General features: G+C 37.6%; 3 protein-coding genes across 3 annotated transcripts; all 3 read right to left on the reverse strand.

Moving 5' to 3' along the window:
• Nucleotides 1-349: 349 nt before the first annotated feature.
• On the reverse strand, nucleotides 350-1,309 carry LOC137085122 (olfactory receptor 10A6-like). The gene has a single exon (XM_067451684.1). It carries the CDS (start codon nucleotides 1,304-1,306, stop codon nucleotides 350-352), a length of 957 nt encoding a protein of 318 aa, XP_067307785.1. The 5' UTR covers nucleotides 1,307-1,309.
• An 8,215-nt stretch (nucleotides 1,310-9,524) lies between these two features.
• LOC137085123 (olfactory receptor 10A6-like) lies at nucleotides 9,525-10,484 on the reverse strand. The gene has a single exon (XM_067451685.1). The coding sequence runs from the start codon at nucleotides 10,479-10,481 to the stop codon at nucleotides 9,525-9,527; it is 957 nt and encodes a 318-aa protein (XP_067307786.1). The 5' UTR covers nucleotides 10,482-10,484.
• Nucleotides 10,485-13,590: 3,106 nt separating this feature from the next.
• Nucleotides 13,591-14,577, reverse strand: or30bt1 (odorant receptor family 30, subfamily BT, member 1). The gene has a single exon (XM_067451686.1). The coding sequence runs from the start codon at nucleotides 14,575-14,577 to the stop codon at nucleotides 13,591-13,593; it is 987 nt and encodes a 328-aa protein (XP_067307787.1).
• Between the last annotated feature and the right edge of the window lie 9,325 nt (nucleotides 14,578-23,902).

The raw sequence follows: 23,902 nt of genomic DNA on the forward strand, positions 1-23,902 counted from the left end.
TTGTCTATAAATTATTAATCAGTGTATTTTTTGAGTGGTATAGTAAAATATTTATTCTCAAATTATTTCAAATTATCATTATAAAACTACCATATTGTCTCCAATATATAAGCATTGTAAATAATGTTTATAAAGAACCAAAGGGATAAAAATGTCTTAATAGCTGAAAGTTTAAAATCTATTTTCAGGTGACCTTCAAAAAGCTTATATTACATTTCTTGGCATTCAGTCCAGTTCAGTCCTACACCTACTGTAATCTGTTCTATGTTTTGTAAAATGGGGATGCTATCTAACGTTGAGGACCTTAGGACAATGGCAACAGTTTGACCACCTATTTAAAGAAAGCACATCAAAGCAATCGTAAAGGAAAACCAATTTGTTTATTTTGAAAATGTCTTCTAAAAATATTTTTTACCTCTTCTGTTCTCAAACAATAAATAAGGGGGTTGATCATGGGTGGTAGCAGACTATACATCATAATAATGACTAATCGCAAATCAGTGCTGAATTGAATACCAATATTGCCAGACAAATAATTAAATAACCTGGGTAGGAAAAAAAGAGCAATTATGATGAGCTGAGGACTGCATGTGGACAAAGTTTTCAGTCTTCCCTGAGTCCCTGAAATTCGCATAACTGCTGCAAAGATGGAGCAGTATGAGAAAATAATAAGAGCAAAGGGCCCCAACAGTATCACAAAGGCATAGATGAGGGCTGGAACCCTATACAGTGCTCTGTCTGTGCATGCCAGTGCTGTGATGGAGAAATGATCACAGTAACAGTGTACAATGGTGTTTTCTGTACAATAAGGGAGAGGGTAAGCTCGAATGACCATTGCCAAAGGGCCCAAGAAGCCCACAATCCAAGAGCCAAAGAACAGAAAAAATACATTTCTGTTTGTCATGATACTATGATATTGAAGTGGGTAACATATTGCTGCATAGCGATCTATAGCAATTACTGCCAGAACAAGGGAACAGACACTACCTAAATAATGCACAAAAAACATCTGAACAAAGCAGCCCAAGAATGAAATGGTTCCATCTTGAAACCAATACCTACTAATTATCTTTGGCAATGTTGTAGTGCTGAATAGTACATCACACACAACAAGATTTAAAATGAAATAATATACAGGCTTCTGAAGGCTCTTAGTTATTACAAACAACGTGAAAAATACAGAATTTCCTACCAATGTAAACACATAAACAAAAAGCAGAAGTGCTGATACAAGGCCATAGTAATGAGGCTGAAGTCCAGGAAAGCCAACTATGACAAAATCCTTTACAAAGCTGATGTTCTCCATTGACAAGATGAATATTAGTCCTTAGTGAAATCTCCTTTGTGTCTCCTTTCTGTATGTATAAAATATATAATTTAAATTTGTGCAATATTTATAATATATATATATATATATATATATATATATATATATATATATATATATATATATATATATATATATATATATATATATATATATATATATATATATATATATATATATATATATAAATTATAATAAACTTGCTATAGAATATAATATGACTATAATAATAGCAATAGTTATTTACTTAGATGGATAGTTTAACAAATTACAATAAAGAATGAAAAGAAACAAACCTGTCTGTTTCACAGGCTACACTGTAAAAGTGCATTCTGCTCTGTACACTGATTTATGCTGGCGTTTTATATCTGACATTGTAAAAAGGATATGGCCTGAAAAACAGATGATGCCATTACTCCAGGGACAGTGACACAATTGCCATGTAGTTCTTTACCTTTAAAATGTTACATTACAAATGTTCTCAAATGCTAAAACACTAAACCCGATTCTCTGAACCAAATAAGTGGCTTAAACACTTTTTTTGTTAAATAAATGACTCTTTTGGCAAAACATTCAACCAGTCCAGATAGTTGGACGCCATTTGAAAATTGACATTCTCACTCATTTTGACTCTTTCTTTCTCAGTCATCAGACCTGTCTTGAGACTTTTAATTTGAAGTGTTTTCTGTTTCTATTGTTTCTGTGTTCCCTTGTGAGAGTACTCTGTATTGTGTAAGTTAACTTACGCTATGGGAAAAACTCCTTTTCCGAGAATATAAAGCAAAAATGATTCTTATAATTTTTAATGTAAAACCCAGTGCAGCTGTGCAGCGGACCCAGGCACAGCATACTAGCACGCTGATTAGCTGTGCTGCGGCAACTGCACAAACCTATTGTGAGGGCTGCTGAGGCATGCACCAATGTGGGTGCTACGCGCACAAAAGCACGCCAGACACTGCATACATTTGCATATTTAGGCTATGAAAGCTCATGTCAAGCCATAGGATTTAGATTTAATCTTCTTCAGTGAATTCACACTTCGTTAACCTCCAGAACTTTGAAGTTTCTTTCCCTGGACTCCGTCTTCAGCCCTCACTGTTCCAGTTGCGCCATCCAGTGTGTTATATCCTTTATATCCTTTATATCTTGTGTGTGTGTTCACTGCCACAACACACATACTCACAAGAGAGCAGACAGGCGTTGTTACAAATGCCTCTTCATTCCTCTGCGGGTATCGAGTATGACAATAGGAACAATTGTTGCATGTTCTGTTGTAAAGAGGGCCAGAGAAGAGGGTGCACACCCGGGGGTAACCACATGTAAAAAATGTGTATATAGGGCTCACAAGTTTATAAAGAGAAGAGTCAAGTTAGTCTGAGATGTCTGTCTTTATTTTATAGAAAAAAGACACATAAAACATTGAGCGTGTCTTGGCTGAGACCACGGCGAGTTTGCACAATAAGATGGCACTGTTAACCCTGCCGGCTTGGCTCACCAGCCTCGATGCATCCCACCTCCCTCGCTCCCCTCTCGGGCCGTGCGAGGGACTTGGACTGGAGATGTGGCTTGGCCCAGGATGTAAGTCATGGACAGGTGGTATTGGACTTGCTGGAGTGGAGGGTACTATTGAATTTTGGGGTTCCTCCTGTGCAATTCCCACAGTAGGCCTAAATGCAGAGCCACTCAGCGGGAGAGCAGGATCAATGTACTGGGCCATAGTCCATGGCAAAGTGCTCTCAGGCATTAAATGAGCAAGGTGCTCATTAAGTCCAAAATGAAAATGTCCTTGAGCGCCTTAGCATTCAAATCTACTGGCCTAGAAAGTTCACAAAAATCCCCAACAAAATCTTCCAGGGGACGATTTCCCTAGCATAAACGCAAGATGGCTACTGCTGGGTAGATGGTTGACGCTAAACTAACATTTTGAAGCTTTGTCGAGATCCTGAAGTGCAGATGTTTCGTCAGGTGGCGCCTGTCGAAACTGCGTTTGATTTAAAGGGGTGGGAACAAACCACACAGTCACACAACTGTATGAACTTAATTCCCCACAAAGTTGAAAAGTGAAGTTAATGCATATTCACCTTGGGGGTTTTCATAAGAGGGTTTTTGTAATAATCCTCACCTAAAGGCTTATTAGGAACACATTACTAAAACTTGACCCCCTTTCACCTTTAGAACTGCCTTAATTCTATGTGGCATTGATTCAACAAGGTGCTGAAAGCATTCTTTAGAAATGTTGGCCCATATTGATAAGATAGCATCTTGCAGTTGATGGAGATTTGCACATCCAGGGCACGGAGCTCTCAGTCCACCGCATCCCAGATGCACTATTGGGTTGAGATCTGGTGACTGTGGGGGCCATTTTAGTACAGTGAACTCATTATGTTCAAGTAACCAATTTGAAATAATTTGAGCTTTCTGACATGGTGCATTATCCTGCTGGAAGTAGCCATCAGAGGATGGGTACATGGTGGTAATAAAGGGATGGCTTTACGCACTAGGATGATTGAACATACAAGTGCATTTCGTAGACGGGATGATACATCTCCCATCTATCGTCACTTTAATCTTGCTAAACATTCTTTGTCAGACATGAAGTTCCTGGGCATCGAGAGGATTTTACCTCATAGAAGAGACGGAGATAGAGACAAGAAATTACTGCAAAGGGAGGCATTTTTGATTTTCTAACTTCAAATGTATTTCCTGATGCATTGAATGAAGAACTTTAAATTTCTTGTTTCTTTTAATCTTCTAAATTTAATGTTGTTTTCATTTCTTTGAATGTATATTTCATGTAGTTTGTGGACATTGCTTTTCAGACTCTTTTGCTGTGACACTTGTGATAATCGATTGTGATTGGTGTTAATTGATGATTGTAATAATTGGATTAACCTGGTGGCTTCTAATTGCTTGTCCATCTAGAAAAAGAGTGATTGTCTGTTGTATTTTGAGCACTGAGGATAGTAACCTGCTGAAACGTTTGCTCATGCTCCTCTGTTTGTAACTCACCTGCACTTTGTACTTTATTGCACCATGCAATTGAAAAAATAAAAATTATGTATTTTTCTAGACTTTAAGTCTCTCTTGGATTCAGTGTGCGGTCAGCCATCTCTTTTGTTTTGCTTAGGTCATAAAGGGATGAACATGGTCAGAAACAATTCCCAGGTAGGCTGTGGCATTTAAACGATGCCCAGTTGGCATTAAGGGGCCTAAAGTGTGCCAAGAAAACATCCCCCACACCATTACACCACCATCACCTGCCTGCATAGGGGTAACAAAGCATGATGGATCCATGTTCTCATTCTGTTTACGCCAAATTCTGACTCTACCATCTGAATGTTTCAACAGAAATTGAGACTCATCAGACCAGGCAACATTTTTCCAGTCTTCAACTGTCCAGTTTTGGTGAGCTTGTGCAAACTCTAGCCTCTTTTTCCTATTTGTAGTGGAGATGAGTGGTGCCCGGTGGGGTCTTCTGCTGTTGTAGCCTATCTGCCTCAAGGTTGTGGCTTCACAAATGCTTTGCTGCATACCTCAGTTTTATCGAGTGTTTATTTCAGTCAAAGTTGCTCTTCTGTCAGCTTGAATCAGTTGGCCCATTCTCCTCTGCTCTAGCATCAAAAAGGTATTTTCACCCACAGGACTACTGCATACTGGATAATTTTCCCTTTTCACACCATTCTTTGTAAACTCTAGAAATGGTTGTGTGTGAAAATCCTAGTAACTGAGCAGATTGTGAAATTCTCAGACCAGCCTGTCTGGCACCAAGAACCATGCCACGCTCAAAATGGCTTAAATCACCTTTCTTTCCCATTCTGACATTCAGTTTGAAGTTCAGGAGATTGTCTTAACCAGGACCATACCCCTAAATGCATTGAAGAAACTGCCATGTGATTGGTTGATTAGATAATTAAATTAATGATAAATTGAACAGGTGTTCCTAATAATCCTTTTAGTGAGTGTATATAGTGAAACATTCATATAGGCTAATATAGATAGTGACAGATAGCACAGCATAAATTAGAGATATAGAATTATATAGATTCATAGGTAATATATATAGATATAGTGGGAGCAATTTCCATTGTGGAAACACCAAATAAAGTGAGATGTGTGTATTGTATTGTGATTTGCAGCTAGATTTTGCCCAGAATGCATGAACCATAAATTTATTGATAAGAGCACAATCATTTTCTCTAATTTGTATGTACTTGCTAAACAATATTTGTGCATGCAAGTAACAAATGTCCCTTGTGAGAGGATTTTTTCAAAGGCTGGAGAAATTATATGCAAAAAAATAAGTTGGCTAAGTCCTTCAACAGCAGAGCAATTACTATTTTCAAATGTGACACATTGTGGCTTTATTTCTTTTACTTATCTTAATTTTTCATGACAAAAACACCCCTATAGTTATTAACAATAATGAAGCTACATGTTGCAAAACCAAGACCATGTAGTTGTCAGACAGATTACTTTTTTTTTTTTTTACATATACATTTGTATATTCTAGAACAACACATGCAAGTGACCACTAGTTGTCGCCATATAGACGGGTGTCAGATTGTTTCGAAGCTCCGAAACATTATGGCACATTTGTTTCAACTGTTTCAACTGTTTCAGTGTTTCACGAAGCCTCGGGTCTGCCCATTACTACTGCTGGGTTCTAGTGATGTTCGGCTCTTGAACAAATCGTTTTTTTTTTGAGCCAATTCTCAGCAAGTAACTGATTGAGCCAGTTCATTACTTGAACTGAATTGAACTGTAGTTCCGGGTTGAAGACGCAAGATGCAAAAAAGGCTTTAAACCGGACAAGCCTTCAAACATCTGTCAAAGTTTACAGAGGATTACCGAGAATTTTGATTATTGAGCTGGCGACGCAAGTCTGAGGCACATAGGCTCCTGCAAAAACCTTTCTGTAAAAAGATTTAAATACAATTTTCTGTAGTTTATTGTGTATGCAAATTATATTTTTTTCGTCTTTCGCAGAAGAGTCTTTACTTCTTGTGCCATAACCAGAGTCTGCTCCTGGCCTGCTAACGTGGGTAGGACTCCACTGAAAGGAGGTGGACGCTTTCTGAACTAGATTGCGTACCCACTCTCCACTGTCTGCAGGACTGTCTGCAGAAATCTACTGATTGGCCTCTGGGTGTACTTTGAACAGCAAGTACAGTGCCCTGAAGTGGTGAACCGCCAGGGAATGACTGACTTGACTGTTCTGAGACCCTCCCAAGAGGGGGTAGACCACCTTCTGGACCATCTGCACCCCGGCAGCATGGCCCCCCGAGGGTGCCAAAGGGAGACAGGCACCGTGTGCTGAGGTGAGCACCGCCTTCCTTCGGAGGGGATCACCCTCACAGCCCTGACGTTGCTGGCGTCAGGACTTTTTCGACAAAGTCTTCTTGGTGATAATGACTGTCCTCAGATCATCTCTACCCCTCGAAGACTTTGTCTGCGAGCGTCGTCCCGCCTCTCAGTCTCTCTGCGCCCTATGTGTGGAACTCGTACCTGGCTTGGGCTGCTGTGCAACTTCCCCAGGGACCTGGACGTGGAGAGGGAGAAACTGCTTGAGCGTAGTGGCCTGCTTTTTAGCCTCCTGAAACCTCTCAGTGACAGAATGTACGGAGTCACCGAAGAGGCCAGCAGGAGAAACTGGCGGGTCAAGCAGAAAGCTCGTCCCTCTCCTTGATTTCAGTAGGGTTCAAACATTGATAACATCAGCCCCCACCTCATCACTGCTGCCCAGATCCCTTAGCAGGTCAGCCTGATATCCCTGCACGATAGCCATCGTGTGCAGACACCTGACACCTGCCACGAGTACGCTTGGATTTAGCAGTTTGGTGGGTAGTGTCTGGACTTTCAGGGATGATGCAGCTGAGGGAGAGAGATGGCTCGCAAAGGTCTCTTCTACCTTAGGCATTGCCCCATAACCAAACTGTTTTAGACCTAAGATAGGTAGATGTCTGTGGGCTAAAAACAGCTATGATGCCAGTTTTTTCCAGGACCTCGACACCTCAGTGTGGAGGTCTGGAAGAAACGGCAAGCCCAGACGTTGAGGTGGTGCTGCATGGGATGGCAGAAAGCACTCATCTAATTTACTTTTGCTAAGATGAGGCTAAGATCAATTAAGCCAGGATAAATTGAGCCAGGATCACCAAGATATCCAGGCTTATTCCCTTATCATAGTTTTGTGCAATAGGCCCCAGGTCTGTTGTGTTCAATAAAGTTAAGTGTACACAACTAAAATGGCGTTAACCGTCCATTATATTGACAATAGAGGATAGAATGAAACACATGGGCAACTCAATATTGGTCAGTCGTATACAACGTAAAGTCCACGAATGAATCTGTAACCACAAAAACCATTAACTTAAGTTAACTGGTTTTATTAAATAGGCCTTAATTTTATTAAAACATGAAAAAAACAAGGTTTTGCTCAAGCAGATTATATGTTAAATCAAGGAGTTTATAAGGACAAAAAACAAGGAGTTGGTTTACTCATTCTATGGTATGCGTACAAATCCACATTTGTTGCTCATTGTCTGTAATGTGTACTGTAGTTTGAGCAATTTTCTGTCGAATCTGACGTGAAGGATAAATAAATTAACTGTGAACACAAACACCATTAACAAGTGAATGAAAGGCAATAATCAGCTAAATGCACTCATGCAAATAACTTTATGAACATGGACTTGACTCATAAAACATAAAACTTACCAAACAGCGGTTACATGAAGGACTAATGACAAGACAAGGAACACATGTGAACACTGATTAACCAATGAACCAATGACATGAGAGCATGGGAATCACATGCCAAGACAAGGAAGTGCATAGCAGTGAACAAAGCAAACTAATGCTGTGTTCCAGGCAAACCGTAAGTCTTGTTTTTCCAACCTTCTACCCGTGAAAGTACACTGGAACGGCAGTCAAACCCATGACTTCCCACCCGTGAACTAGTACTAGACTGATGAACTCCCAGTTAGGAGTTCTGATGTCACAGTGCGCGAAACAACAATGGAAGCCATGGATGCAGTGTTTATGAAAGTAGTACATTAAAAAACAAATTGTTTATTAAAATAAGGTATTGCTCTAAAATAATTTATCCGCAAATGTTATGCATTATCAGCACCATTTCTACTGTTAGCTAGTTTCTAGTCCATTGAGTGCAAGAATGAATTAATGCTAAATAACATTACATTTCCAAATATACAATAAAATAAAAGGTAAAACAGCTTCTCTTGCCTTACTCGTTTTTTCTCCTCTGTTTCCCTCAAATAAACAAGGAGTAAGCACCTTTGCCGATAAAAATTATTGTAAATAAGCTCCGTATGGTCCACAATGCGTTGTTTGCATCTAGCAATCACAATTCATCGCGTTCATGCAGTTTGGCGTGACTTTGGCTGGAACACTCGTGGTTTGAAGTTATAACTTGCGGGCTCAAAAACCTGCTTGAAACGCAGCTTAAGAAACATGACAGTGAGCATGGCAAACACAAAAACATGAAACATAACCCAAACATCCTGTTACAACTTGTTTTAAGTAGAGTTGATAGATTGACATTTGCAGTGTGCACAAAAAACTTTTCGATGACTCATTATTGTTTCTGGTTTATTACATCACATTTTCCGGTGTGCTCAGCTGAATTTTCTTGTGTGCATGTACAGGTTCTTAAACTATAACAATATAAACAACAAATACAATAGTTTAAATTACATTAAGTCAATTTCCTCTGCAACATTAACATGAACTAAAATAAAATAACTTATAGGAGAGTTTTATGTTCTGTCCCATGACAAACATACTGAACATCACATGCAATAAAAACTAATTAAAGATCTCGTCTATAAATTATTAATCAGTGTATTTCTGAGGTGCATAGTGAAAAATGTAGCAAGTTATTCTAAATGCAAACGTTAGGCCTAATTATTTCCAAAATTATCATTATAAAACTACCATATTGTCTACAATATATTAGACGAATTATAAATCATGTTAGAACTAAAAATGTCTTAATTGCTGAAAGTTTAAAATCTATTTTTAGGGGACCTTCACTCACATTAATGTTCTTGGCATTCAGTCCAGTTCAGTCCAACACCTACTGTAATCTGTTCTATGTTTTGTAAAATGGGGATGTTATCTAACGTTGAGGACCTTAGGACAATGGCAACAGTTTGACCACCTATTTAAAGAAAGCACATCAAAGCAATCGTAAAGGAATACCTATTTGTTTCTTTTGAAAATGTCTTCTAAAAATATTTTTTACCTCTTCTGTTCTCAAACAATAAATAAGGGGGTTGATCATGGGTGGTAGCAGACTATACATCATAATAATGACTAATCGCAAATCAGTGCTGAATTTTATACCAATATTGCCAGACAAATAATTAAATAACCTGGGTAGGAAAAAAAGAGCAATTATGATGAGCTGAGGACTGCATGTGGACAAAGTTTTCAGTCTTCCCTGAGTCCCTGAAATTCGCATAACTGCTGCAAAGATGGAGCAGTATGAGAAAATAATAAGAGCAAAGGGCCCCAACAGTATCACAAAGGCATAGATGAGGGCTGGAACACTATACAGTGCTCTGTCTGTGCATGCCAGTGTTGTAATGGAAACATGATCACAGTAACAGTGTACAATGGTGTTTTCTGTACAATAAGGGAGAGGGTAAGCTCGAATGACCATTGCCAACGGGCCTAAGAAGCCCAAAATCCAAGAGCCAAAGAACAGAAAAAATACATTTCTGTTTGTCATGATACTATGATATTGAAGTGGGTAACATATTGCTGCATAGCGATCTATAGCAATTACTGCCAGAACAAGGGAACAGACACTACCTAAATAATGCACAAAAAACATCTGAACAAAGCAGCCCAAGAATGAAATGGTTCCATCTTGAAACCAATACCTGCTGATTATCTTTGGTAATGTTGTGGTGCTGAATAGTACATCACACACAACAAGATTTAAAATGAAATAATATACAGGCTTCTGAAGGCTCTTAGTTATTACAAACAATGTGAAAAATACAGAATTTCCCACCAAAGTAAACACATAAACAAAAAGCAGAAGTGCTGATACAAGGCCATAGTAATGAGGCTGAAGTCCAGGAAAGCCAACTATGACAAAATCCTTTACAAAGCTGATGTTCTCCATTGACAAGATGAATATTAGTCCTTAGTGAAATCTCCTTTGTGTCTCCTTTCTGTATGTATAAAATATATAATTTAAATTTGTGCAATATTTATAATATATATAAATTATAATATACTTGCTATAGAATATAATATAACTATAATAATAGCAATAGTTATTTACTTAGCTGGATAGTTTAACAAATTACAATAAAGAAAAAAAAGAAACAAACCTGTCTGTTTCACAGGCTAAACTGTAAAAGTGCATTCTGCTCTGTACACTGATTTATGCTGCCGTTTTATATCTGACAATGTAAAAAGGATATGGCCTGAAAAAGAGATGACGCCATTGCTCCAGGGACAGTGACACAATTGCCATTTAGTTCTTAACCTTTAAAATGTTGCATTACAAATTTTCTCAAATGCTAAAACACTAAACCCCATTCTCTGAACCAAATGCTCAGTGGCCTAAACATGTTTGTCAAATAAATTACTCTTTTGGCAACACCTTAAAGGGGTACTTCAATGCCGGGAAGATGAATTTGTATTTAAACTGGGTCCTTAATGTAGTAGAAATGTTAAATTATTTTTGAATGTGGTGCTTTCTAGACTGAGAAAATCAGAAAATGTATTTTTGTCTCATGTGGATGAAAGACGACAACTCCCAGAATGCACTTGTTTCGCTGCCCAACGAGGCCCCTCCCAAAGCTGCCGCTACTGGTTATCAGGTGTCTTTTCAATAAAGTGTGAGTGAGCTGAATGAAAGTCACGGCACAAATGCAGCAGGAGTCAGATCTCATTCATCACAAGAGCGACGAGCTGAAGTCAAGTACAGCAGTCATTCATGGAAGCTCATCTTTCATAGGAATTCATTGAAAAGTTTGAATACTCACTTTGCTCCGCACCTCTCCATTATGAATGCCCAAGCCGAGCGGCCGTGCGCATTTACATTCTGTGAGTGAGATCCCACCCTTATGAGCAGGTTGAAAACATGCAGAACTAGCTCCTTCTATACTGGCTGTAGTCCCTAGCCTCTGGCCAGAAAATCCTCAAATGATGCAAATTGATGATATAGGCCTTGTTTAGCCTACTTGAGGTATGCTGGTTCCAAAAACGAATCCAGGATTAAATCTGTAAGCTCTCTTTGCTCTGTTCCGCCTGCTCAGCAGTGGTGGTCTTTAGCTCTACCTGATCCACTGTGGTGGGGTTCTGCTCTGCCTAATCTCTTGTGGTGGTCACCAGCTCTGCCTGCTCAGGTGTTCTTTAAATTCCATCTGCTCTGCTGAGGTGACCCCCTACCCTGCTGCCTCTATAGGGCTCTCTCTTGATTTCTGTTTTTGTTCCCTTCTCGTATTTAAGGAATTTTAAGTTGAAGTGTTTTCTGTTCCTATTTTTATGTTATCGTATTCAGTTCCTTTACGCGTTGTACCTTGTTTGTTCCCATTGTTACACTTGTTTGCTGCTATAAAAAATAGTTTTCATGGGAAATATATTTATATGTAGCAGAATTATTCTTTCATTATTATTATTATTTCCAACAAACTAAAATTTTACTGTAACATGCTTTTTATTTGGAGTTTTCTTTGACATTTTTTACAGTATGCAAGTGCAGAATATACAGAAATCCAATTCTATACAATATGCTATACAATACTTGCAGTTCATACAGGATACAATATAAAATTTTTAATACATTGTGATTACGATACTTTTTCTTACGTAATTGCATTTTTAAATTTTAAACAATGTACAATTTTTCTGCAGCTACATGCTCTGGATGCTATGTTCTCCATTTTTGATGTAATGAATTCTCTGTATTGTTTATATACTGACTGATCTGAAAGGTTTGTTTTATTTTGAAAACAGCTGAAATGATTTTGAGGCGATTGTTTGATTTTGTCAGAAAAGAATGGTTTTGTGAATGTATTGGTTTTGAATTTAATGTTGTGAGACAACAAATGTACATTTGGTGTCCAAAAGTACAGCTTATTTCAGAAAAGAGGGGTGCCAAATCCACAATTAAAGGAGATTGTGGCCAAAACTGGTACTGCAATCAAATGACTGCAGAGCGGTGTATCCCCCTCCCCCGGATGCCGATTCACTACTGACTTTGTGATTGGTAGATAGGTGGAGGGTGGAGCTTGTGGCACTGTATAAATGAAAGTCGACGTGTAGCCCACGGTGTAGAGGCAACGCCACAAGTCTGATGCAATAGTATAAATTAGCATTAATGCTTATATAACGTTACAATAAATGTATTGTAGTCATTAAATTATGACCACACAATGAACACATATTTTAGTGTAAATGTAATGAATTTGTAAGTAAATAGAATTTAAGAAAATAAAGTTGCAATAACACATACTGATATATTATGTCATGTACAAACAAAAATTTGCTTTGAAATATATATATATATATATATATGAGTGAGCTTAAGGCCGCTATCGAAGCATCCTGGGCCTCCATAACACCTCAGCAGTGCCACAGGCTGATCGCCTTAATGCCACGCTGCATTAAAGCAGCCATTTCTGCAAAAGGATTCCCGACCAAGTATTGAGTGCATTACTGAACATAATTATTTGAAGGTTGACGTTTTTTGTATTAAAAACTTTTCTTTTATTGGTCAGATGAAATATGCTAATTTTTTGAGAATTTTCGGTTTTCATGAGCTGTATGCCAAAATCATCATTATTAAAACAATAAAAGACCTGGAATATTTCAGTTGGTGGGCAATGAATCTAAAATATAAATTGAAAGTTAAATTTTTATCATTACATTATAGAAAATAATTAACTTTTATCACAATATGCTAATTTTTGAGAAGGGCCTATATATATACATATATTTTACTGTAATAACAGTATTTACATTTCCTGGCTTCAAAAAAGCAAAGCATTAAAATATTAGAACTGGAATATAAGCAAAGAAGACAAATTATATATATACACTGGATTTATCCAAAAATTGTTTATAGGAAGGATATATATATATATTTCCTATAAACAATTTTTGGATAAATCCAGTGTTCTCACAGTTTCTCTACTTCAGTATGCTCCATGACATTCAAAGAATACTTTTTTTTTTTTTTGCAGGTTTTTTTCTAATGTATGACTCACTGTTGTCATAATTTACGAACACACAGTGGATACATTCACTTTTGTGTGACTAATTTGCAGATTTGTTGACATTTTTAGCCTTTTAAGTAAGCTTTCCATGACATCTTTTGTCCTTAAACAGTAAATGAGAGGGTTGACCATGGGTGGAAACAGACTATACATCATAATAATGACTAACCGTAAATCAGTGCTGAAGTTGATACCAATATTGCTAGACAAATAAATAAAACATCTTGGTAGAAAATAGAGAGCAATTATGATGAGCTGAGGACTGCAGGTGGAGAATGTCTTCAGTCTTCCTTGAGCACTCGATATACGCAGAACTGCCACAATGATGGCGCAATAAGAGAAAACAATGAAGGCCAGAGGACCAAGCAACACAACCATAGCAAATGCAAAGGCTGGGAAACTGTACAGTGCCCTGTTAGTGCATGCAAGTGATGTGATAGAAATGTGATCACAGTAACAATGTATAATAGTGTTTTCTGCACAGTAAGGGAGAGGGTATGCCCTTATTGCCATCATTAAAGGGCATCCATTTCCTAGAATCCAAGCAACTAGACAAAGATAGAAAATGTTCAACGTTGTGACTATATTAGGATATCTTAGGGGATTACGGATGGCTATATACCTATCAAACGCCATTATTGCCAGGATAAAAGCATTGATTGAACCAAAATAATGCACAAAATACATTTGAATAAAACAACCACTAAATGATATACTACCAGCTTGGAACCAATATCTAGCAATAATTTTTGGTAAGACAGTAGTGCTGAATAATATATCACTTACAACGAGGTTTAAGATGACATAATACATAGGTTTATGAAGGGATTTTTCAAGAGCAAAAAGTACAAGGAAAATTCCATTCCCCACTAAGATACACACATAGACTAAAAGCAGAAGAGCAGCAACTGTTCCATAGTATTCTGTTTTAAGCCCAGGAAAACCGACAATGAAAAAGTCCTTAGCAAAGCTGATGTTCCCGGCTGACATGATGACCTGATGGCTGGATGAAAATGGCATAAAATCATATAAATCACAAATTACAACATTGGATCACAGAATTATAACAGCTAATTAAAAAAAAATAGTTTAAAATACAGGAAATTACAAGAATTAGCAAATTTTCATATAAAAATATAAAAAGTTATTTTAATGAACTGGCATATGAAAAAAGCATATGATCTATCTCTGGAATGCAATCATTTACTTACAATAATGTTTTTCTATTCTCCAAAAAATATGTCTGAGTCAAATATATTTAAGGCTCATAATTAATTTTTTTTCTCATCAAGGCGGGAAATTCTGTGGTTGGTCAATGAATGTATACGTCACACATTTTGTATAGGCTACTAACCATGACTTAAAGAACCCATCACCAGGAAACAGTCCATGCAGCTAATTTAACTGTCTAGGTTGACAAGGCACGACAATGCATACTACTGCTTTTGTAAATCAAATAACACAGATAATATTACCGCCTGGTGCGCACTGTATCTAGTGTAAATGTAACGCATCTCTGTTGTTAATGTCAGATGCTACGACAGTAAAGACATGTTCGCAGGACTGAAGAAATCTCCATAGTTAATTTTAGTCATGGCTTGTCTTGTCTTGAAAAGTTTGTTGTAGGATAAATCACACTGCAGGGGGGTATTCCAGAAAGCATGTGACGTACCTGGGTATGTTTAAAGGGTTAGTTCACCCAAAAATGAAGTTTATGTCATTAATGACTCACCCTAATGTCATTCCACTCCCACAGAACATAGAGCATAGTCCCAGAGCAAATGCAGTCTATGCACAATGTATAGAATGGGGGGGGGGGGGGGGGGGCACTCAGTTTCAGTCAACCTTGAGCTCCTATAGAGTAGTATTGCATCCTTCATATCTCCAAAAAGTCTTTAGTTTTATTATATTTATAAAAGAAATATAGGCTCTACCGAGTCTTTCTGGAAAAAAACGAGCGGCTGGAGGCGTATCATGTGGGCGGAGCTAAAGAATGACGCTGACGTCCTCAAGCGTGGAGAAGAAAATGCTACCCTAAATATACCATGGCTATATCAATCATATTCCACTAATACATATATGATCCAGAATCATTCGGAGACTGAAATAAATTGAACAGGAGAAGCAACAACAGCAGGACGTCCGTCTCTGTGGTATGTACTGTATTTAGTGACCTGTCAACATTTGTGTGTCTTTACTCGCAGTTTATGAGGACATGATTCAGTTTATGGACTATTGTATGCGACTAAACCTTAGCAGTTGCAAGCAAAACATATTTGCACGACAGACTAGTGTAACGTTATACATAGAACAACAATGGAGTAACTGGAGCACGCTTTGTGAGAACGCTAGGTTTATGTTTGGGTGGTTTTACAATAAACAAACTGACACCTATAGTGGTCAGCTGAACAAATGTATTTAAACACACACCATAGATTGTATTCTCTATTGATAAATTAACTAACGTTATACACGATCGTGTTGTTTACTGATGTTTACTTACGCAACGATAGCCAACAGCACAGACATTTGAAGCAGTTTTACTCACCGCCTGCTTCCAAAGCAGGGCCGAACCTTTATCGCTGGGACCACTCCGTCAAAAACACACTTCTTTGGTAACTGTTGATTTCGTGAAGTCCTGTGACAGCAGTGGGCGTGGAGATCCACTTTTGCGACACGACTGAAGCGATGTTGTAACGCTTCCCGTCATTTCTGCGTTCAAATCGGTTCAAATGCAGCGCTGCCTTCCCGGAATGCTATGCGGACGCGTTAATGTCGTTTGACGTCACCCATAGGAATAAAGTGGAGCGCGGCGTGTCAGAAGTGTTCACGGATGAGTGGATCTGCATCTTGAGAGCAGTGTTTATGGGCTTGCATTTCCTCTCTCTTTCTGGTCACACATGCGCGCACACTGATTGAGTCATTAATGACATCAATTTAATTTTTGGGTGAACTAACCCTTTATGAGTAAGTAAGTGGATAAGCTCAAAGTTCTATTCCAAAAAAAGGTAAACTTCAGGGTATTTAAGTAGCCAGAGCAGTTCATGTTCAAGGGTTAGTTTGCTTAAGAGGTATTTAGATGTGTATTATATAATTAATTAAGTTATATCAGTGTAACTTAATTTGTTATTACATTTATGGATTCGACAGAAACTTTTATCCAAACCAAACTGGTGGCTGGAAACAGTTAACTGGAACCATTGACTTCCATAGTAGGAAAAAAAATAAAATAAATTTTAAACAAAAACATTTTGATCCACAATTTATCCAGAATCGTGCAGCTCTACAAAGACATATGAAACATAACAGGATTCACAAACTGCTAAATATGGTCTCATTATACAGTAAAGATGCAGTCTCTGAATTTGGAGGCCACTAATGACAGTATAAAGTAAGTCCCTTGTGCCACCTACTAGTGTAAGAATGTAATCTGAAAGAGTAATTAAAAAATCCCCACAAACTGACAATACATCTGGAAGCTTTGCCACGGAATAAAAACATATTAAAGGTAATTGCGTTTATATCTGGCAATTCTGACTTTTTTCTCAGAACTGCGAGTTATGAATTTGCAATTGCAATATGTTAGTTTTCGCTTACAATTAGTAAAGTTTACAACTTGGATATTCAGTTTTTTGATGTTTTCAGCCATGGCATAAAAAAAAGGTAATTGTGACTTTTTGTCTCACAATTCAGAAATTAATTAATTATTCCTCTCAAAATTAAGTTAGCATTTCACAATTCTGAAATTTATTCACACAATTCTAACAGAACGGCGAGAAGTCTTAATTACAGTAAACTCAGATATGAGAGAAAAAAAGGTCAGAATTGTGAGATACAAAGTTGCAAAGTAGCAACTTTTTAATTGTCTTATTCCGTGGTTGAACAACTTCCATAGTAACGGATGTAAATAGATGAACATAGATATCACACTAAATAATAGTACATGTAATTAATTACATTTTCTATGCTATGATGTGTATTTAAAAATGATTAGCTTAGTTTAGCTTGGTTACACGTTTGCACATGGACTTGTATACAAGTCATGCTTGGAGTGATGAAGCAAACATCTTGTGTATACTTTATGCAGTAAATATGTGCTTAGTCAATCTGTGTATTTTATAGTGCTTTATTTTTAAGTCTGTATTGTTAGAGGGATTGGTGTTTAAATGTGTAATCCCAGTGTACTCAACAGACAGCAGTTCACATGACGGTGATTCACAGTTTTTTCACTTATTTTAATAATCAATCCACTGGGACTATTTAAACGTCTCTAGGCACCAAATTGATTAATAAGTTAATAATTTTGCACATTTGGGGGAAGTCCCCACTGCCCAGGTTTGTATCTCTAAGGCATGTGAATTAATGACATATAATAATAATTTAACTTTTGTGACAGTTAACAACGCAGATGTGACATTTTCTGACATGGCTTCCCCTTCTTGCATCAGATAAAGCAGGCCTTCAGTGGCATCTTACTTTAACACCATAAAAGGCCTCTGTATTAATTCCTCTTCTCTTTGTTGATCATCATTGAGATGTATACAGTGTCTCTCTGGGCCTTTACTGTATAATTCCTAAGTGACATTTAATCAAATGAATGGTTAACAACATGACAGTAAGGGTTGCGTTGCTGATAAAGAGTCAGTCACATGTAAAAGTGTCTTTTCTCCAGAGGCTTAATTTGTTACTTGTTGTTCTTTATCCCTGAAGAATTCTGAGCATTCAAACAGCAAACAGGCCTCCTTCATGATCACTGAGTGACATTTTGTTTATAAGACATTTTGTTTCTACATGTCCCTGTGCCTCTACACAGCCTATACACAGCTCATTAACAGGTGAAGTTTGATAAACAGAAATCACCCTGGAGCAAAAACACTTTCCAGCTAATATGATGCAACTCTTGCTTAAAGTTTCAAAACACTTACTAAGAGCATTCTATACTGAGCAACTCAATAATGGCTCATTGTAAGGAAAGAAACTCAAATTGTGTGATGTACTTTTTGTTTATTTGTTCTAAACAGGTAAATCTATTATTGCTACAATATTTGCATAACATAATTAAGTAGATTTTTTTTAACTACAAGGGCACCAGTAGAGCAACAGTAGTGCAGTTGATCCTGTGCAACATTCTGCAATTAGTTAAACACTTCTTCTTCTTTTTTTATAATATCACTCATACCATCATTTGTTAAATGCCTGTTTGTAAAAGAAATCTGGTAAATTACAGCATTTAGTGGTTATATCTTGTCACAAGTTACACATTGGGTCCAAAGCAAACAAAACTACGTCGACAGTGACCCTGTCACAATAACCACATTTGCGGTCTTGACCACTTGAGAGTGTGTTTACATGACAGTTAGTAAGGGGGTGTAGTAAAACCATTGTTAGTATTTGTGAGAGCCATATTAAAACGGATGAATGAATGCGCGGTAACTGCCTTAATGAAATTTAATGATGTTAAACATTTGATTCATCTATAGTAAGTGCGACTACTTTTCTGCTCTATACCGCTTTGGAATAATATTTGAGGCCAAGCGTATTCCATGTTCAGGAATTCATATGCCTCGAAAATTCTAGGAAAATTTTCCAATGTAAATTCAAATAATTAGATGATATAATTTGGTAGTAAAAAGTAAAATGTTGCACATTTTATTGACACAGAGGTACAGTAAGTATTTTGTAAAACTGTTTAATAAGAAGCATAATGATTACTTATTTTTGTTACCTGTTCCATAAGGACTACTGAACAGACATTTAAAAGTTTATTTTAAAGCTAACATATGTAACTTTTCATTAAAAATAAAATAATAATAATGAGCCACTACATCATAAAACATCTTCTAAAAGGTGTTTTTGCCTTACCCTAAATCACTATGTCCTTATCCCTATCACCTTAATTAATTATTTTCCTGATTCCCGGGATTTGTTCGATGGAGTCTTCTTCTCTCTAATCACTCTGGCAGTACTTTGATGTCATACTTGATGGGTTTCCACAGCGCTGCTTCATGTCGAAACACACCTAATGCAACACCATTACTATATACACTGGAAGTAACTTGAAGCCATAACTTGACAAATCGAAAATAGTCAACATAGTTTGCATAGCATTACATTTGCTGTGTATTGACATTAGGCTAATAAAACAATGTTTGGTTTGGTAACAATTTGTTGGTAACACAATATGTAATCCAGTTACCACTTTGGTCTATTTTTTCTACCCAGCCAACATTTCATGATGAAGCCAACACAGGGACGGCACTAGGATCAATGAAGTGGCCGTTGTAAATCGTTGCATTCGCAGGAAGCAATATGGTAATAATGGAACACTATGGCAGCAGCATTTTGCTTTTGACAGAATGTTGACTCTCCATACTTTTACAATTCTTTAAATAGGCTTTATTCACTACCTACAATGCGTGTGATTCAAATGTTTTCTGCTACATAGGCAGACAGGTTTTGCCAGGGGTGAAGTACCTCTTTAGAGTATAAGCCCTAAATGGGTTTGTATACAGGTTCCAAAATGTCTGGGACTATCCAAATTAGCCCCAGATCCATATGGGCTAATTCAGATACAGTAGGAGCCTGTGGACAAACCCATTTTGCCCTGCGGATTGCAAAAGCTAATTACAAATCATCAGTCCTCCATCCTCCTCAATCTATCTGCTGCCTTTGACACTGTGTATCATTAGATTCTTCTTTCCACCCTGTCATCTCTGGGCATCACAGGAATTCCATTCCACTGGTTTGATTCCTAGCTCACAGGTCCTAGCTTCAAGGTTGCCTGGAGATGGGAGGTATCAAAGCACATCAACTGACTACGGGGGTTCCTCAGGGCTGAGTGCTTGGACCTCTCCTCTTCTTCATTTACACTACATCGCTGGGACCCATCATACAGGTGCATGGCTTCTCATACCATTTCTATGTTGATGACACACAGCTCTACCTTTCATTTCAACCAGATGATCATGCCGGTCTGGTGGACATTTCGGCATGGTTGAAAGAACGTCACCTGCAGCTCAACTGCATGCAATAACTACTCTAGGCAATGTCCAAAATAATTAGGGTGTATTCACACTAGGCAATCTGAACCGTTCCCGGGCGCATTTGACCCCAAATTTAGGTTCGGTTGACTAGTGTAAGGGCTCCGTACTGTGCCCAGTTGCAGTTCATTTAGCAGGGCCAGAGCGTTGTTCGGTTGGGCTCTGCTGTGTTACGCATGTAATGTAATCGTAACCGTGCTGGCAACCGTACACAGTATTATAACGAACAATTGTGCTCAGGCAGGCAACCATGCCTATTGTGAGTACATCCTTAGTATTTCAGGCACTTTTTTTTGATTATTCGGCTCTACATTATGGATGGCATCCTGTATTCCTTAGTTGTAAGTCGCTTTGGATAAAAGCGCCTGCTAAATGAAAATGTAAATGTAGGGCCCATACCTCAAGTCCATATCATGCCTACAATAGGGCCCACCATGTAATATAGGCTGGGTAGCCTATCTTGTCAAATTATAGTTTCCTGATATTAATAGTAAGCATTATGAATTTTTGTAATGTTATTTTAAAACAATCGATTCCAAAAAGTTAGAATTAGAGGATCATCTGAAACCATTGGCACAGCAGTGTGCCTCAAATCATCAGAGTAATCCAGATTAATCAGGTCCAGCATAATGATGCTTTGTTCAGTAACATACTATTATACTATTTTTATAACAGGACAAATATGTGAAAAAATTATATTAAGATAAATCGCTTTGATGTGTGTCACATATTGTGTACATGCACACATACATACATACATACATACATACATACATACATACACACATACATACATACATACAACAAACCAAGTTGTATGCTTTGGTGTTGCCTTCTTTCATGTTATTATAAATATATGCAACTTGTATACCCATTATGCCAAAAGATATAAGAACATGAAAAGCATTGTTAAACTTGTTTTGTAAAGTCATTGCCATTTGTCAACAAAACATTTTAATGATGTTTTGATCTACAGTACTCAAGGTGATGGGAGACGGGATTTTCCCAGGTGTTTCTACATGCCCCCCGTGCATCAACACATAATTAGTCATCTATTATGAGTACTGCTTATTAACAGGTGAAGTTTGAGAAACATTATTCTGATATTCTGGGACATAAACACATCTTAAACTTTTGATCATAAACACTCAAACTTTCGATTTAAAGATGATGCAACATCACTGATCATAACAAAATGCAGAAATATTTCTTCTTTGAGGAGCAGAAAGAAATATAAATATAGCTGCAAGCAGCAAACCAGGGCTAAGCCCCGAAGTCACCACAAGTACAGCAAAAAAAGTACAGCAAGTACTGTAAGCATAGCAAGTAGAGCATGCAACCATTTAGATAAAATGTTTTTTCAAACTATTTGACACCACTGATATTCTTAAATGACTTGCTTACTAAAATAAAGTCAATATGTATTTTTAAACTCATAAATACCATGCAAGGAAAATAATGTGTGATATTATTAAATTTAAATAAATTATTTGCATTTTATGTGAATATCACAGAAACATAAACTTTGAGGGTGGTGAGGGAAGAGGATCCACTAGGCCGGTTTTGGGCAGTAAAAGGTGCCGTCTACGACCTGGTGAGCTCCTCGTGCACCTCCAGAAAGAAAGGAACCAGGGTGGGGTGCTGAGAACCAGCATGTGCCACACAGAGAAACCAATCGTCCAGCCTCAAGGGTTCGGCACACAGTGGATGGTTCCACACAAGCCTGACTCTCTCAGTCATCATTTTCGGATCCATATCAGGCACAGTTGATCTTCCCTAAGTATTCCCCTGTTCTGACATGTCATCTCCTGAAGCTCCCTTCTGATAAAGCGATGGACATCTTATCATCAAGAGGAACCCTGAAGAATACAGATGGTACACACCTCATGGATGGCCCACCACGTTCCTCGGGAGCTGGGTCCCTCAGGGAAGCGTGCTCACTGTAACCCTCAAATAACCCGTGCCTCAGATTACACTCTGTGGAGGGTTAGATAGAGGCAGAGGCACACTGTAAAACCTAACAGTGAAATTCACTAAATTAAATAAGTTCATTTTACTTAATGTTACCAAAAAAGTTAATTCAACTTAACAAATATGTGTGATGTTAACTCAAAAATGTATTATTGTAAGCAAACCTCAATCTAAATAAGTTACTAAAACTTTTTAACTCTAATGGTTTAAGTTACAGATATTTATTTAATCTAGTATTTTACATCTATGGCCAATTAAATAACTAAAAGCTGATAAAATAAATAAATAAACAATAGTATATACATTAATCTACCTCATATTAAGCATACAGTCTTACATTAAGCTCTTTTAAAGTCATTACATTTAGTCATGTCAAAGTATCATCCCAGTGAGTTTCCGAGGCAACAAAAACCGCACCATTTTCCCTCCTTCAGTCCAGTCACAGCAGGACGGCTCGCGCTACAGTCAAGAAAAACAAAAGGTAAGCGTTTCAAACTTATTTATTCATATTTCGCTCATGTTTGAACGTTTTCAGTGTTATTTTCGTACCTCTTTTATGTTTATCCGAAGATTAACCAGCTCAGTAATGTTGTGTGTAAAGTTAGCCAGCAAACAATCTAACAGGTAATAATTAATACAGAGCGGTATTAATAAATGTCCTGGTTAATCCAAGCATTATAATGGCAGTAAATGGCTGTCCAAAATTTGTAGCCCAAAAAAGTGCATCCATCCATTTTAAAAGTGCTCCACACGGCTCCGGGGGAATAATAAAGGCCTTCTGAATTAAATCGATGGGTTTGTGTAAGAAAAATATCCTCTCGTGATTCAAAACGCTTGTGCAACGCCCGACATCATCGTCACATCATTTATGTTTTTTACGCTGCATCCGCCGTCAACACCGTGGCTGTTATGCTTTTTTACGCTATATCCGACGTCATCGTTGCGCCGGAAACTAGTTATTTTCTTATTTTATAACGAGTTAAATATGGATATTTTTCTTATATAAACCCATCGATTCACTTCGGAAGTACTTTATTAACCCTCCAGAGTCATGTGGATTACTTTTATAATGAATAGATGCACTTTTTTGGCTTCAAATTTTGGACAGCCATTTACTGCCATTATAATGCTTGGATTAACCAGGACATTTATTAATACCGCTCTGATTATATTAATCTGAAAGAAGAACGTAATTTACACCAAGGATGTCTTGCCATTATCCATTTAAAATTTGTTAATCAAATCTGTCTTGTTTCACCTTGTCTACACCGGATGTGAGCAGCGCGACAGGACAAAAGAGCCCC

This window comes from Pseudorasbora parva, chromosome 8, assembly GCF_024679245.1.
Source record: "Pseudorasbora parva isolate DD20220531a chromosome 8, ASM2467924v1, whole genome shotgun sequence".
In the NCBI taxonomy this organism is placed as follows: Eukaryota; Metazoa; Chordata; class Actinopteri; order Cypriniformes; family Gobionidae; genus Pseudorasbora; species Pseudorasbora parva.

Bases quoted from the DNA above. Each gene is read 5' to 3' on its own strand.
- LOC137085122 (XM_067451684.1), bottom strand. From the start codon at position 1,306: ATGGAGAACATCAGCTTTGTAAAGGATTTTGTCATAGTTGGCTTTCCT.
- or30bt1 (XM_067451686.1), bottom strand. From the start codon at position 14,577: ATGTCAGCCGGGAACATCAGCTTTGCTAAGGACTTTTTCATTGTCGGT.
- LOC137085123 (XM_067451685.1), bottom strand. From the start codon at position 10,481: ATGGAGAACATCAGCTTTGTAAAGGATTTTGTCATAGTTGGCTTTCCT.